The sequence below is a fragment of the Cydia fagiglandana genome, chromosome Z (genome assembly GCF_963556715.1).
Source record: "Cydia fagiglandana chromosome Z, ilCydFagi1.1, whole genome shotgun sequence".
Lineage (NCBI taxonomy): Eukaryota > Metazoa > Arthropoda > Insecta > Lepidoptera > Tortricidae > Cydia > Cydia fagiglandana.
Genome location: NC_085959.1, coordinates 16012721 through 16029406, shown reverse-complemented (window position 1 = coordinate 16029406; position 16686 = coordinate 16012721). Strand labels below are relative to the sequence as shown.

Below are 16686 nucleotides of genomic sequence, written 5' to 3'. Positions count from 1 at the left end.
GCGTAGGAAAAAATCTAAAAACAAAAAAAAGTTAATAAATAGGGGGGGTTCCCATACAAATTTCTTTTTTATTGTGACTGACATATAGTACCTAAACCTAACCTACTTCCAGATGACCTAGAAGGATGAAATTTGGAATCCAGCTCGGTAATTGTGTGTAAGCGTAGGAAAAAATCTAAAAATAAAAAAAGTTAAAAAATAGGGGGCGTCCCCATACAAAAAACCTGTAATACGCGCTAAACAACCGGCCAACGGTGTGTCGTTGGCGGCGCGCGGCACCACATAATTAATACAAAGAACAGAAGTAAAAAACATGCAGCGGAAACACAAGAAAAAACATTAAATCTCAATACCTGCCTAGTTTTCTTTACAAAAAGTATTGATATCCCATCAAAAACATAAATGTAAAAAAGGAGAGCCAAGTTCAATACAAAAATTATGCTTGGCTGTGGGGTTCGCCGCAAAAAGAATGGAGATTTAAATGAGTGCCAAGTTCTATGCAAAATCCAAATATGTATTTATAGGAACAAAATAACATTATAAACAAGTATTAAACTCTATTTCTTTGCTTTATTGGATACCTATACCAATTGCTGTTATTTAAAAAAAATGCGAGATCTTAAAGTAGGTTAGATTTGGCTTGGCCAGTTTTTATCAGAATTACAAAATATATATGTTGAATAACTTTATAAAATGACTGATGTAATGAAAACTGGCCAAGTCAAATCTAACCTGCTTTAAGATCTCGCATTTTTTTTAAATAACAGCAATTGTTATAGGTATCCAATAAAGCAAAGAAATAGAGTTTAATACTTGTTTATAATGTTATTTTGTTCCTATAAATACATATTTGGATTTTGCATAGAACTTGGCACTCATTTAAATCTCCATTCTTTTTGCGGCGAACCCCACAGCCAAGCATAATTTTTGTATTGAACTTGGCTCTCCTTTTTTACATTTATGTTTTTGATGGGATCACACACACACAATCAAGTCATTACAATATTGGATAGGTATTCGATCTGAAAATTTACATAACTTTGCACGATATCTCACTCATTCCCTACATGATTCGTGTATGACCCGTCGCCCCCTAGAACACGTCGCCGTTAGAGTACACGGGTGCTAAAAATAATACGAGTAGCTAAGCCGCTTATAGTACCTACACGTAACATAATTTCGATGCGCGGCTATGCCTCGTATAGTGCCAGCCAACAATAGGCAATTTAATATTAATTAGTTATCGTCAACTTAACTTTCGTTCCTACGTGAACATCAGCTTTTTCAGCATGGCACATACAAATTCGAAAGCAACACGCCATGTGCACGAAAACGCACGCCCATTAGAAAACTTAACACTTTAATTTGCAAAGTAAACATAAAAATGATGGTAGTCACTTATCACTAGGAGATATTGTCGAATAACTAAAGTAAAGTAACCGTAATAAGTAACTGGCAGATAGGGCAGCTTTTCGTAGAAACTTTGCTCTGATCTTCAATATTTCCGTTTGCCGATGCTAGAATACTACAACCCATTCAACATTTAAAATGTACATGCATGTATTACTTTTCTACCTTCATAATAATTATATGCACGTGCGTTTCTACAATTACATATACCCATCTCCATCCAAGATTATCCTAATTACGGTGCAATACCAAACCAACACCGAATGCAAAGATAGTATAGTTAGCTCGCTGAGGCGGCCATCTGTCATTTATACATTTCTAAGAGAAACTGCAAGAGGTTAAATGGTTACGAAGCTGCACTGCAGAACAGAGGGGCCGCGCCAGTGTAGCTGCCGAATAAATCCCTATGCTCCTTAGTTTTACAAGCACCTAATTACACGAAACCGACTACTTATACAGTAATTTTATTGTAAGTAATTAAAATACATGAAGCTTGAAAGTCAATATACTTATTATAATGAATTATATAAGATTTATAATTGTTATATTATTATTAGGTTACTGCCGCGCGCTGAAGCCGAGTAAACTCGGGTAAGTAATCGAACTGAAGTAAATTTTTAAGTACCTCAAAAATAAGCTTCTATAACCACTACGTTTTTGATCACAACTTCAACTAATCTTATTGGAATGTAATAACGTTTTATTTAACCTTATGAACCAATTCTGCAGTTATTGTGAAGATACACATTGTAATGATAGAATTACTGGAATGATTACATATAATAACAAATGTTAATTGCCGAAATAACGACATATTACTAAAAAGTCAATCTAAAGACCACAAAGAGCAGTATGAGAATATCAGCCGACAGAATCATGCAACGTTCGATCGGATCGGATAGAGGAAGAGAAAGTAATAAAAAGCCAAGCATTGCAATGGGTTTAAAACCAGAAATAATGTGCATCCCAGTTAGTTGCATGAAGCGGTGATACTCACTGTTGCGCTTGCTCCGAGGTCTCGAAGGTGATAAACACCGCTTGGGTGTTGGCATCGCGCGAGTTGGCTTTGTCGCAATGTTGCACGTTGCCGTACTGCGAGAGCAGGGCGTCGATGTTGTCGAAACGAATGTGCAGCGGTAGACCACTGATGAGGACCTTGGATGATCGGCTGCGAGAAGCGACATAACCACCAATGTAGACCATTTATTGCTAAACAATCATCAACAAACTATTTTCTTATAAGCATTTTGACCTCAACTCTTTACAATATGGTGTGGAGTGTATTGGATAAGTTGTGATAATTTGATAATATACATATGTATGTTGTAATATGAAGCGACATTGTTAAGAAATTAAGTTTTTCCTTTTTTTATATCTCAGTCGTCCAATTTACCTGAATACCGTGGTACTCGTTATTAAAATCTTACTATTACAATAGATGGCAAGACTCCGCCCGTACCGCCCCGCACTTGCCACCAATGTCGAATTTTATAGATAGGTAACCACTATGAAATTTGTATGAATCATTAGTCATAAGTCATAACACTCATAACCCTTAAGAATAGCGAATTTAAGACTAATCAAAAACTAACAACGAAATGTGACTGTATACGAATACGAACGACGATACGTACGAATAGAGAACCCTATAACTTTTTCAAGTCTTCAGATTTTTCTTACGTGGATCATATTTTAAACAAAATGTATGCTTGCATTTAACAACTTCCATACAGCTGAAATAGATGGTTAGCTTTCAAACTAGTTTTAGATTGTACATCTCTTTACAATCAATAACATTTCGGGATTAGGTACCAAAATAGTAACGAAGGTTTTAACATTTAACCTCTTAACAGATTCTAATTGATGGAGTCAGATCGATTTGGCAAACCACAACCATTTGGCACCACCATAACACTTCGTCGCTGCAAATGCAAACTCGATACAGTGTTACTTGTTAGCTTAGACGCAACTTACTATTTTATTTTCTCAAGCTCACGCGTCCTTACCAGGAATATATTTCTAGATCTAATTATTAATTCGGTGGTTAATTTCAGATATAAATGTGTCATTTGCTTTTACCGAAAAACCCACAACTATTGGGTTTTTCTACGCAGAATCTCGAGGACTAGATTATAAAAAAAAATGTCCGTAAGAAATTGTCAGTTTTAAGACGGATTTTCACATACATTTTCTATGGACCGTCAGAAAACCATCTCAAAATTTTGTATCGAAAACTTGGGACACTTTTAATCCTCGTAAATATTCGAATTATCCCAAAAGTTGTTAGTATTTCTAGAAAAATAAGTAGATGACTACGTAAACTGCCATGTTACGGTGACTGCCGGTGCCGTGAGGAAAGCCGCTACAAAAATAAAAGAGATGCTTAATTGAATTAGCCTAGCCAGTGACTCCGCGCTTCCCGTACCCGTGGCTATACCACGGTGCGCTTTATCTCTTCTATTTACAACAAAACATTCTGAATGTTAGCCTTAGCACAGAATAAGTAATAGTACTAGGTACAAAAGACTCTCTAGCAAAACGCGTCTGTTACGATCAGCACAGATATGGCCGCTAGGTGGCGACAGCGCCACACGCGGCTTATGGTTTTCCTCAAAATTGGTGTGGAATGGATGTATTTTTTAGCAAAGCGACGAAATCGCGGAGTGAGCCGCGCCTGGTCTTAGCCTCTTTTACATCCAAAACCCCTGGGCGCCGATTTTTGAAATTCGACCACTCGATTTCGTGTATTTCATTAAATAATATCTCCACCACTAGGCATTTAAATTCTACTAATAGAATTGAAATCGAGTGGTCAATACCAATAGATTCCAAATTTCGATCGCACGTATTTCAAAAATTTGCATTTCGTCGTTTTCCACCGATTTTCGAGTGACGAAATCGAGCGACCGAAATTCAAAAATCGGCCCCCTGATTAATTCCTACTCTACGATGTACGTCAAATCCATAGCTATGCCAGAGATTTATGGGGAGCGTGTTAAAATTATTTTGTGTAAATTTTACCAAAATTAGTAATTTAGAGTATTTCCGTAAATGTAAAATAAATGGAATCGGAAAGCATCGATATGCAAGCGACTCGGCACAAAATGGCGGAGCGGAGATGACATCACCGCATACACATGCCCTCAACGCGCACGTCACTCGCTACGCAAGCCGCGCCGGGCAAGCACCCCGCGCATCCCCACTACCGCGCCGAGCGCCATTCACAACTCTCATTGTTCAGCGTCCTGGAGCCGCGGATTGTGCACGCACGCGCCCCCTTTCCCATCCCCCCCTAATTTCCTAAGGTACTGGGTATTAGGTACGATTACTACGCATAGTTGGTACTAAACTCATTCGGCTGATAATCGAATTAACGGAATTAATAAAAAATAGGGACAGTTTACTATTTCGGTTTCAAGCAAGATACCAAAATATAGCGGTCGCTTTTAAGATGGGGCCTTCTTTAGGGCCATAGAAAATATACACGGTGTAACATGAGTAAACCGAATAATTTTAACAGCGTATTCCCGATCATATTTAGAGACAAAAATGTCCTATAAACTTTTTTGATATTCGCCTAGTTTCAGAGATATTATTAATAAAAAAAAAACAAGTTTTTATTGTTACATAGTGTAAAAGGCCTTTTTGATGGTGATGTTGCTGCTATGGGACGTAGTCTAAATATCCTTATTGATAGATGTCAAAAAGTGACAAGTAAAACCTTGCAAAAAGTAGGTTCTACAAAAAAAAAAAATTAAAAATCAATTTTAAGTGACAAGTTTGCCAATAACATTTATTTTTTATGTACAAATACACTCAAAAAATTGAAAAAATTAACCAAAAAAAAATTTTTTTTTTGCGAAATTGACCTAAACTTATATTACATTTTTTACTTCTTTTGACCTCAGAAATGCGTGGTTAAAATTATTCGGTTTACTCATGTTTAGACGTGTGCGCCGCGCCGGCGCGCCGCCGCCGCCGGGCTTTTTGACCACGCCGCCGCCGCCGATAAATGATCGGCGTGAAATCGGCGTGACCTTGAGTGTTGTTAATTAGCTATTCTAAGTTGGTTTTTGAATTACAATATAGATTTTTTTGTATTATTTATGTTACAGTTGTCAAATATACATCAATCATTAATTAAATGAACCTGAATAGCCAGTTGCAGAAACTATTAGACACACCAATTAAAGTAACTGAGTAACCTTAAGTAGTCATCGTCAACTGTTAACGAACGAAAGAAAACTGCTGCTAGTGCTGCTTATACCTTGGACAGCTAGAAGAACAAACTTCTCCATTCTGAAAGAGCTCTATATCGCCACTCATCTATTCCAAACATGCCATGGGTGAGCCCTTAGCTTCTTCGGATATATTATCTAACGCATGATGTGGAGAAACACATTAATTTAAGCCGAATGAATGGCAAACGTGCTCGAGATGGAACATGTGTGAGATGGTCGAATGCTATGAAGAGGTCGGCTTGTAGCAGTCTGCACCGTGCAGTCCATACGGCTTATGACTGCACGAAATGGGGACAAATTAGATGTGGTCGCGAGCCTCGGCCATGAGAAAACGAGAAAGAAGATACGTCTCAGTAAGCCTGGTGCTTGTACGACAAGAAAACCATTAAAAAGAAGCCACAGCAGTTTACTATGTCTAGCAAATGTCAAGGATGTATGAAGTTCTGTTTTGTTAAAGTAAAAAGTACGTCATTTTAATATGATAAGCCATGGAAAGCTTGAGAAAACCGAGAGTTACAGATTGGATCGAAGGTCATTGGGAGCAGAAAACCTCTTAATGAAAGCCAGTTACTAGGGCAATCAAGTTATTATACCTATCCTATATTCATTAACAAACCTTATTTTACTCACAGCATATTCAAACTATACGTAGTTCATTGACCAGCAACCTGCATTGATCAAATTTTCAAGAAATACAACAAATTAATGATTTTTCTTAAGAAACTTGAAAGTCAAGGTCACGCCGATTTCACGCCGAAAACACGCCGCCGCCGCCGATTTTTTGGCAATCGCCGCCGCCAATCATTTTTTAATCGGCGCACACGTCTACTCATGTTACACCGTGTATATGTACTTAAAAAAAATTTACATTTTTGCTACCATAGATATTTCATAAATCATTAACATATTATGATATCACATAACATAATACACTCCAATAGGACTCATTGGGATGAAACTAGACCGTTCGGGCATTCTCGGCTCCGTTCGGCTCAGCTTTGCTCCGAGCAATTATTAGGGTTGGCATAACTTGACGTCCCTTTGCGAGCACACCACAGACGTCCCTGAACCGCTGTAAAACATCGGTTTTGTAAGAAGTTTATTCTTTTCTGAACGGTAGTAAAGTTTTTAAGGCCAGAGCACACGGGATGGATATAAGTACGGCTACCACCAGTTTTAACATTGACAGATACACTCGCGTCTACGTAAATTACTTTCTATACATCTCGCTTGCACTAATATGCGAGTACGAGCGAGATACATAGAAAGTAAGTTACTTAGACGCGAGCGTATCTGTCAATGTCAAAGCTGGTGGTAGTGGTAGGATCTGTATTTGTATACTTATCACAACGCGCACCTGCACGTGCACCCGGTGTGTGTGTACAGTGCAGGCCTTTAATGAAATCACGTTATGGCTCCTCTACACGATGGGCCAACGCCGGCCAGTCCAAGGGACGCAGCCATGCGGTAGAATGAAATAGCAATATCACTTGCTCCCTCTAACGTATAAATACATCCCGTGGTGTTGCCGGCGTTGGCCCATCGTGTAGAGGAGCCATTAAGGATGGAAGGCAGAATAAATATGTAACTAGGTATTAATGAGCAAGTAAGTAGGTATTTTTATCAGATTATGGGAAGGGCAAGTGATTTTAACGGATATATTATATTTTACGAGCGTTCGTTTACCCTGTTAACTGTCAATTTCTAAACCTTATTGTAAAAAGCCCAAGGTCCACCGGTTGTCAGTTAACCCCCCGTATGCGGCCTGTCAGTGACCTTGACATTCGAAACAATAGATTTTAAATTCACATGCACGGATTCGTGTCTAAGCATATGAGGGGTTAAGTCTTGCTGTTAGTAGGTGTATTACCTTATAGGTATGTACAGTCAAGGAATTTAAATTCCGACCCATTTCGTACTTTGTCACAGTGACAATCAATATGAAAGCCGCTAGAGACCTCATACGGTTGTCACTGTGACAAAGTACGAAATGGGTCGGAATTTAAATTCCTTGACTGTACTTATTATACATAGTTATTATTGTACATGTGTATGTTTTTATCGTAGGCGTAACGCGGTTATCACAGTGACGCTTATCCGCCGGCCGCTCCGGTGCATGAGCGAGACGGCGCTATGCAAGTATATCACGATATCCCGCTCGCACACCGGAACGGCCTACGGGTACGGATACAATGTGAAGATCGATTGAGTGTCAGTCGATTCGTTTTTAGGGTTCCGTACCCAAAGGGTAAAACGGGACCCTATTACTAAGACTTCGCTGTCCGTCCGTCCGTCCGTCTGTCACCAGGCTGTATCTCACGAGCCGTGATAGCTAGACAGTTGAAATTTTCACAGATGATGTATTTCTGTTGCCGCTATAACAACAAATACTAAAAACAATAAAATAAAGATTTAAATGGGGCTCCCATACAACAAACGTGATTTTTGACCAAAGTTAAGCAACGTCGGGAGTGGTCAGTACTTGGATGGGTGACCGTTTTTTTTATTGTTTTTTTTTTAATTATGGTACGGAACCCTTCGTGCGCGAGTCCGACTCGCACTTGCCCGGTTTTTATATCCCAGGTGTGTGAGTTAATTTTACCGACTTCAAGGCTTTCAAAAACATGAATAAATAAACCTTGATTGGGTTCAAGTTTTTCAAACGTTTTGCTAGTAAGTGCCTTTTGAATGATATTTGGCCTAATATCCCTAAATGCTTGGTCATGCTACGTCATCGTCATGCAACTCACTTCACATCCTCAGAACGTTAGTGGCTGGATAACAGAGGGCCTACCGCGAACCACGTCCGACGTGTTGCCTTTCTGTCACACTTACGTACGAATTTATAAGTGCGAGAGAGAGGCAACACGTCGAACGTGGTTCGCGGTAGGCCCTCAGATTTGACCGAAACCTTAATGCAATTTAATATTCTTGACCATTCACCAGTACGAATTGAACCGTTAACTGTAACCTTCCGTTACCGTTTACGGTTCAATTTGTACTGGTTAATGGTCAATTGCAATTAACGTTCGGCCAACACTGCTGGATAAAGTCATCGCAGGAAAGTCACATGGCATCGGATGCACACTCAAGGCCAACGTCTTATTAGAACTAACCAATCCTTAGTCACAAAATGCGAGGTATAAAATATGTCATACTGAACCACTTTTACTGTAGAACTAAACTCGAAATCGCGAATACAAGTTGCCTGTTAACTACCCTGTACCATAAATGTGTTTCGGCTGATAAGATGACGATTGACGACGTTTTATGTGGGAGAGCTAAAAAAAATCGGTCTTTTGTGGTTAGTGTGAGGGCATAGAAATGATTACACTCGTAGAACTTTTAGAACACTAGTCTTTTAGAATAGTCGCTGTACCAACAATCATCTAGAAAGTTATGACATCGTAAAAGAAAATAAGTGTTTTATATGTTAATTCGTAAACAACAATGATTATTTACTTCCCACTACCCAAGGTCGCCTTTTTCCCATTACTATGAATATAGACACAGCTGTTCAGTGCCGGATTTACCACTAGGCTGAGTAGGCTGAAGCCTAGGGCGGCAGATTTTAGGGGGTGGCAAAGGACCCCGCAGCAAACATAGGGAAAAAGTGGTTTCAGTTAAATCTCACGAAATTTTAGTATGATGTTAATTTGGTTCTCCTGATTATTTTTTTGTATGGGCACAATTCTCTCAGAAGTATACTTTCAGAAATAATCAAGTATATATTTTTCTATTTTTAAAAAAATAATCAGGAGAGCCAAATTAACATCATACTAAAATTTCGTGAGATTTAACTGAAACCACTTTTTCCCTATGTTTGCTGCGGGGTCCTTTGGGTTAAAAAAATATTTTATTTGCTATTCGGATAGGGTTGACCAGAATTTTACCGCTATTTATTTGTAAAATTTCAATAACAAGCATTATTTGTCGATTTTGCCGCCCTCTGTCATGTCAAGACCCTTTATATTGAGACAGATAGACGGCCAAACGGACAACAAAGTGATCCAATATGGGTTCCGTTTTGAAGTACGGAAGCCTAAACATTTACCATTTTCTATCAAATTGCGTTATTTCTATCGAAAATTTTCGCGCTTGCTACGCTCGCGCTTTAGCGATCCTTTTGTATAGCATATTCTCTTGAGCAGACTCGATGCCAGATCCGACCGAACTCCTTACCTATATCCAGCCTGACTGCTAATGCCTCACCTTGATTCTCAATGGCCAAAACCCAGGAGTACCCATCGGTCGCCGATCAGATCAGGAAAATATAAAGAGGTCGCATCGTCATTGAGTGACAATAACAGCCCATATAAATCTGTATCTAGAATAGTGACGTTACCTTATATGCATTTTAATGTGACTATGGTGCGTTGTACTATTTAATTAAACGTCTCTGATTGGAAATGCTTTAAAAAGCTATAAGCGAGGTGGATAGGGGCGGCAAAATTGGCATAGCCTACGGGCGGCAAATGTCTAAATCCGGCACTGCAGCTGTTGTTTCAAGCCAGGCAAGGTAATAGATGACCAGTGAGTTCGAAATTACGCCACACTGGGGAGGGGGTCAATAAAATGATGAAATTAGGGGGGGGGGGTGAGAATTAATTTGTGGATGAACCCGAAGGCCAGGGCATTATCGAGCAAGTTTGCGCTTATTATTAATGATCGCCATGGACGACGATTCTCGGTTTTTGCTGGAATATGGAATTAAAATTCACATGAAATAGTTAAGTAATAAGACTAATAAGATCTACACTACATAAATCTCATTTTATGTAGTTTTCAGTTGATATTTCTAATTTTACCTTCCTCTGACTGAACCTACTTCACCATAAGTCAGAAAAACGATTATGTGACCAATATTGGAAAGAGTACAAATTTAGTTGTCTTAAAATTACTGACCAGAGTATGAATGACAACAGTTAGCAAGGTAAACTAAACTGCAACGAAGCATTACTCGTAAGTACATGATCAACGGGGACAACACGGTGATCTGTTCGGAGACACAGTTAAATGTGGGTTTTGCATGCGAACTATGTAACGCAACTGTTTTATCAATAGCCGGTCGGCCGGTTTCTGTAGGTACGAATGAATCACGAAGGAAGCGAGCACCGCGCGCCTGCACTGCCGGCAGGCGGCACCGAGCCGCCGCCATTTTACTTTACCAATACGAACCACGTGCTCATGTGCATTTAATTAACTCCTTTACAATTATAGTCCATCTATACAGGTTACACACTAGCAGTAACCTAACGGACAATAGCAATCTATCAGAGAAATGCAACTGCGTATCCGTACCTGCGGTTTCTCGCCATTCTGAAAGCCATTAGCCGGTTGTGAAACAGCACGCGCTCCAATTGGACGCACAAGAACTAATACTAGACAAGTATATCACTATTTGAACTGTCCGAAGTAATTAGACTATATAAAATAAAGCTTGTTTGCTTAAGAGCCAACGACAATCACGGACGAGTGCAGTTGGAAAGTACATCAAAAGTAATTGGCGTCAGTGATGAAATGAGTAGATTCGCAGGAGACCTGTAGCGCGAGTGCGAATGTTGCCGTGTGACTGAGTGGTGCGGTGCGGAGCGGGCAGAGCGCGTCGTTCAGACCGAGCCGGCTTGCATCGCTACGGCGCCCGCTACCCGCCACCCACCCGCACTCACTGATAAAAAAATAACAAACCATTCACTCCATTACGCATTACCTACTTACTCAGAGCACTATCAACGTTTTGACACAGCCGATAAAACAACTTCCAGAACTGAAAATCGAAACAACGATAACCGGTGTCGGTACCACCAGTTCGGCACTGACAAACGCTATAAACCTAACATTATGAAAAATGTCAATCCCACGTATGTTTATGTAGCTGTCAAAACTACGACAACCCAATTTATAGCGTGTGACTGTAGGGTCTGTATCATTTTCATACATCGGGGTTTTTTTTTGCGAGAATGTTTGACAGTAGCCAAAGAGTAGGAGGTATTGACTTAAAACAATGTACAAGTTTCTACCTAATGAATAATTAAGTAATAAAGCGTTTAAAAAATAATATTCAAACAAACTTTGCTACCAAGTGAAAGTCAATTTTTTTCACCACACCAACGCTAGGAGAATACCAACAACTGTAAAACATTACAAATCAAATACAAATGTAAAAATAGTTCAACCCTCTGCTCGTTCAATTAAATCGGAGTTCCATTTTTTTGACGTGATCGTCTTATAAATCGATGAACACCGGTAGCATGCACGAAAAAGTGTCACGTGGATGGATCTCCATGGTAACGTTGTGGACAGATCTCCATGTTATGGCTCCTCTACACGATGGGCCAGCGCCGGCCACTCCAAGGGACACAGCCATGCGGTAGAATGAGATAACAATATCACTTGCTCCCTTCTAACGCATACATGCGTCCCTTGGAGTGGCCGGCATTGGCCCATCGTGTAGAGGAAGGAGCCTTTAACGTTACGGCCACGTTTTCTTATGACGTTATCACGCAAAATTATCGTCCGTAAATCGACTTTACAGACAACCGTATTTTTTATAGACCCTAGATCCTGGATCCTAGACCATGGACCCTAGATCCTAGATCTTGGACCCGACTCTAGTCAACTTTTTGTCCGAAAATACGGAATATTAGTCGTTTTTTCCCACCAATTTCGATATAAAAAAAAATAACGTATCGGTTTTCAAACATTTGGTACATACGATTTATACGATACCCCGTCAACTCATGCAGCTTTTGACATCAATGCCTTCCGTCTATCTTTGTAACTTTCGGAAATAAAGCCGAATCTCACTCTTCGGGGTAACTAATCTGTGCTTATCAGTTGATAAGCGTGCCCTTATCATTGAATGCCTCTCCTCCCTGCCTGCCCACGGTTTTCAACTGATTTCAAAATTTATTTTTCCAGACGATAGACAATCTATCTGCCTCAGAAGCTTTTTTTTGATTTACGTTATTTGTTTATAGAATAATCTAGATACTTTATGCCCGAAAACAGGAAATTTTGTAATTTTTAGGGTTCCGTACCCAAAGGGTAAAACGGGACACTATTACTAAGACTTCGCTGTCCGTCCGTCCGTCCGTCTGTCACCAGGCTGTATCTCACGAACCGTGATAGCTAGACAGTTGAAATTTTCACAGATGATGTATTTCTGTTGCCGCTATAACAACAAATACTAAAAACAGAATAAAATACAGATTTAAATGGGGCTCCCATACAACAAACGTGATTTTTGACCAAAGTTAAGCAACGTCGGGAGTGGTCAGTACTTGGATGGGTGACCGTTTTTTTTTTTGCTTTTTTTTTTGTTTTTTTTTTGCATTATGGTACGGAACCCTTCGTGCGCGAGTCCGACTCGCACTTGCCCGGTTTTTCTACACCATTTCCAATTTTCCAAAAAAAAAAAACCAATCGATTTTCGAAAATTTAGTAGGTATTATCCGATGCTCCGCAAGCTTGTATGTACATCTTTAAATACCACTGCCTTTCGTATATCTTTGTAAGTTTTGAAAATAGATATAGCCGAATTACTATCTCCGAATGATTCTCTCACGAAAACGATCTGATAAAATGTACAATATTTAAATTCGCGCTATTTACCGCCAAAGTGAGTCGGTTGTAACTACTGAGGATTATATATGTGTTAATACACATACCTTATACTTTTCAACGAGCAATTCTTGTATATATATTTATGTATTTCAGGAATCTCGGAAACGGTTCTATATCTGTATCAGTCATGTTGAATATTATAAGTATTTACCTATAGTACGCTTTTCACGCTTTTGTGTAAAATTCTGTCTGAAGCCCGGCTCAGGACTGCTTCGTCCACGATCCTATTTCGTCATCTTTTTAACTAGTCATTATTGTCATATGGTCCACTAAGTGTCATACGTCACTTTCCTATCATGACCACATTCCGATATGGTCCATAGTCCTAATCGTAACTCGTCCACATTTCTATATCCCCCACACAGTGCTGGCATTGGTGGAGATCAAAATGACAGGCCAATAAAACTTTTCATAATGCAGGATAATGGATGGTAAAATAATGTTGACGAGCTGGCACTGTGGTCAAAATAGGAATGTAGACGATCTGAGACTGTAGTTAAAATAGTAAAGTGGACGAGAAAGTTGACGATTTAGGAATTGTTTGGCTATTGGTATGGGTATTGGCTGACGACATGGCATTGTGGACGATTTCAAGGATTTTGGACGGTGTCGTTTAAAAACCACGCCAAGCTTGTAGATATGTGCTAAGCAACTAAAGAAATGTTTTCAAACCTCGAAACTTTAAATGCCTCATATACGAGTCATATACTACACGTATCTAATTTGCAAAATTCAGTGTAAATGTACTATTAAAAAGCAAGGAACAAAGAGAAATTGGTTGTCGGCGGCGGCACGTGCGAGGCGGGCCACCTGCCGACAGGTGCAGCGCCAGCCGCGCCCGCCTGCACGCTGCACAATCATCGCTGCCGTGCCGTGCCGCCAGCTTGCTAAAGCCAGCGCGAAGCTACACTTATTTTTCGATTACATTATTATTGTTACATTTAACCTGGTATCAGGAAGCTGACCCAAAAATATCCATCGATATTACAATACATAATAACAGTAACATAATCAAAGGCATACTTTAGAGTTTAGGGTATAAACAAAGGGTTTACATAACATAAAGGGTTTTAATTTAATTTCTGTTAATTATGTAGTTATATACATTGCTCTAAATATCTAGAGTTAGACCAGGTGAAGTCCGCAACGATTTTGAATAGGTGGCACACACGCAGTGCAAGTGTTATTTATACATCACAGTTTCATAGAAGTTTGACTGACTGCGTGTGCTATCAAAATCGTCGCGACTTTTCTTGGTCTAACTCTACACATATTTGATATGTTCAGAAACCGCATGTTACGATAGAAATTATTTTGTAAATATTAGCAATAATCAAAAAAATTTAGACTGATATTAAAAGTTATTCTTTATTCATTCCTTCAACATAAGGCTTTTCACGTACCGTACGGTATTAATGAAGATGTTAGCCATCATTACGGATTTTTTAAGTAAACTAATTAAATAAATGTTTTGTCCAAACTAAAACTTGAAGTTATTCGGGCTAGAGAAAGTATAATAACTACACTGAGAGAAAAGTACAACAAAAATACACTTAGAATTACAAAAATAAAATTAATCCGGGGACAAGGAGAGTTAACTAATAGGAACAAATTGACTATTGCAATTTCTATTAGTTCTTGCAATTTCTATTATCTGTTTGTTGAAATTATATTTGGGATTACTGAGCTGTTTGTAGAAATAAATAAACTTTACAGAAATAGTGAAACGTCCATAATTATTACTAAAACTTCATTTTTTCCCCCAGTACAGAACTGTTTTTTAATTCCTGGTGATGATTTTTCTCTCAGTGTATTATAGATTATATTAGAGTATGAATTAGTCAACAAAATCCTTACAAAATCTACAAAAGCGATTATGATACCTATGAACTGAATGATGACGTTGATGATAGTCTGAAGACCAAAGACCACCTGCCGCGCATCGACAAATTGAAGCCAAATTCTATAGATATCTAGCTAGATAGATCCCCTTTGCTGCTGAATTCTGAATTGATATGTACTCTGGCCTCTGGCGAGCCAGCTCAGTCAATAAAATAGAAACAGACGACAAATTTGAAAAAAGTAGGCGCTAAGGATCCATCACTCATTTAAATTTATTTTTATTACTATTAAAATAAATTAGTGCGTGATAAAATTGTCCCTGGACACCTAACAATTTTTTTCCACAAAATAATAAGTTTTTTTTTCAACATTGAACTACCTGTATAAGGGGCTATTCATATAAATTACGTCATTTCAAATTAGGGGGGGGGGTTTGGATATCGGATGACGGTAGCATGAAGTAGGAGGAAATGGGGTCATTTGAAGCATGGTTTTTGGATGATTATAGGGGGGGGGGGGTCAAAAATCGTGAAAAATGACGTAATTTATGGACAGCCCCTAGGTAAAAATGAATACGAGGCCGAAAACACGATCCAATCAATGAAAGAATGGACCCGAATAATTAATGTGTTCAAGAACTCTCGTACCACATGTGGGATGTAAGAGGCAAAGTAGTTAAATACAGTACTGGGCGAAGACTCGTTCGGCCTTCTTTTATTTACAAATGTATCTCGTGCTGAAGCTGGACACAACTATAATAGCAATGAATTCAAAAATCTATAGGTGCGCTCCGTCGCGCCGGGCTAGCAGCCGGGATCGGTATTATGGATTTCCGATGGCCGGGCTGAGTTTCCGTTTCATGAAAGGTTATCAGATCATTCAGAACCCATATACCCATAGATATATAATATACAGAGATACCTTCCAAGCAAGTTGTCACTGGGACCACTTTTGTTTAGTGTACGATTAACAATGTGGCCCACCTTGCTGTAGCCATGTCGATAAAGTCATATCGATAAACTATCGACATTTCTTGCAATTTTAATTTTACTTCAAAGGTTTAACGATACCTAAAATGAACAAAAACGCTTTTATTCTTTATTGTGGTTATCAGATCACAATTTTATAGTCACGCCCCAGCATAACCAAGGGAAAGTTCAGATATTTAATTAAAATACATAAATGCCTACTAAAATAGGTGTTCCGCAATAATTGAATTATTTTATTATATTATAATATATTAATTATCCATTAGCATTTCAATTATGTTTATGTTTAACGAAGATATTGAAGTTTCAATTAATCGCTATTTCGTTCCGCTGTGTAGCGTTTATCGATATATAACATGATTAAAATCGACTTTTTACATCCCTAAAAGAGCACACATATACGTTTTTACGCACACATACACAACCTGGGTCTACCTAAAAAGGGGACACCTGGATTTGAAGTCCATCTTGTCAACAGTATGGATGTCCTTTTTTGACAAACGGCATTTTTAAAAGAGCAAGGAAAGAGAAATGATACTAGTTGCTGCGCCGTCAAAGAGAAAAGACAGCGTTGGGGC

General features: G+C 38.8%; 1 protein-coding gene across 7 annotated transcripts in view; it reads right to left on the bottom strand.

The window, feature by feature from the left end:
• The window catches only part of LOC134679035 (insulin-like growth factor 2 mRNA-binding protein 1), an 84547-nt gene that overhangs the window by 11900 nt on the left and 55961 nt on the right, over window positions 1-16686 (bottom strand). For 2 of the 7 annotated variants that reach the window (XM_063537841.1, XM_063537840.1), the window contains exon 2: window positions 2408-2578. The exons of 3 other annotated variants lie outside the window; for them this stretch is intronic. In XM_063537841.1, coding sequence (XP_063393911.1) covers window positions 2408-2578 — 171 coding nt within the window. Of the gene's footprint in view, window positions 1-2407; window positions 2579-10952; window positions 11316-16686 lie in introns of those variants that run through there. 2 more of the 7 variants (XM_063537842.1, XM_063537846.1) reach the window with 2 other exon arrangements.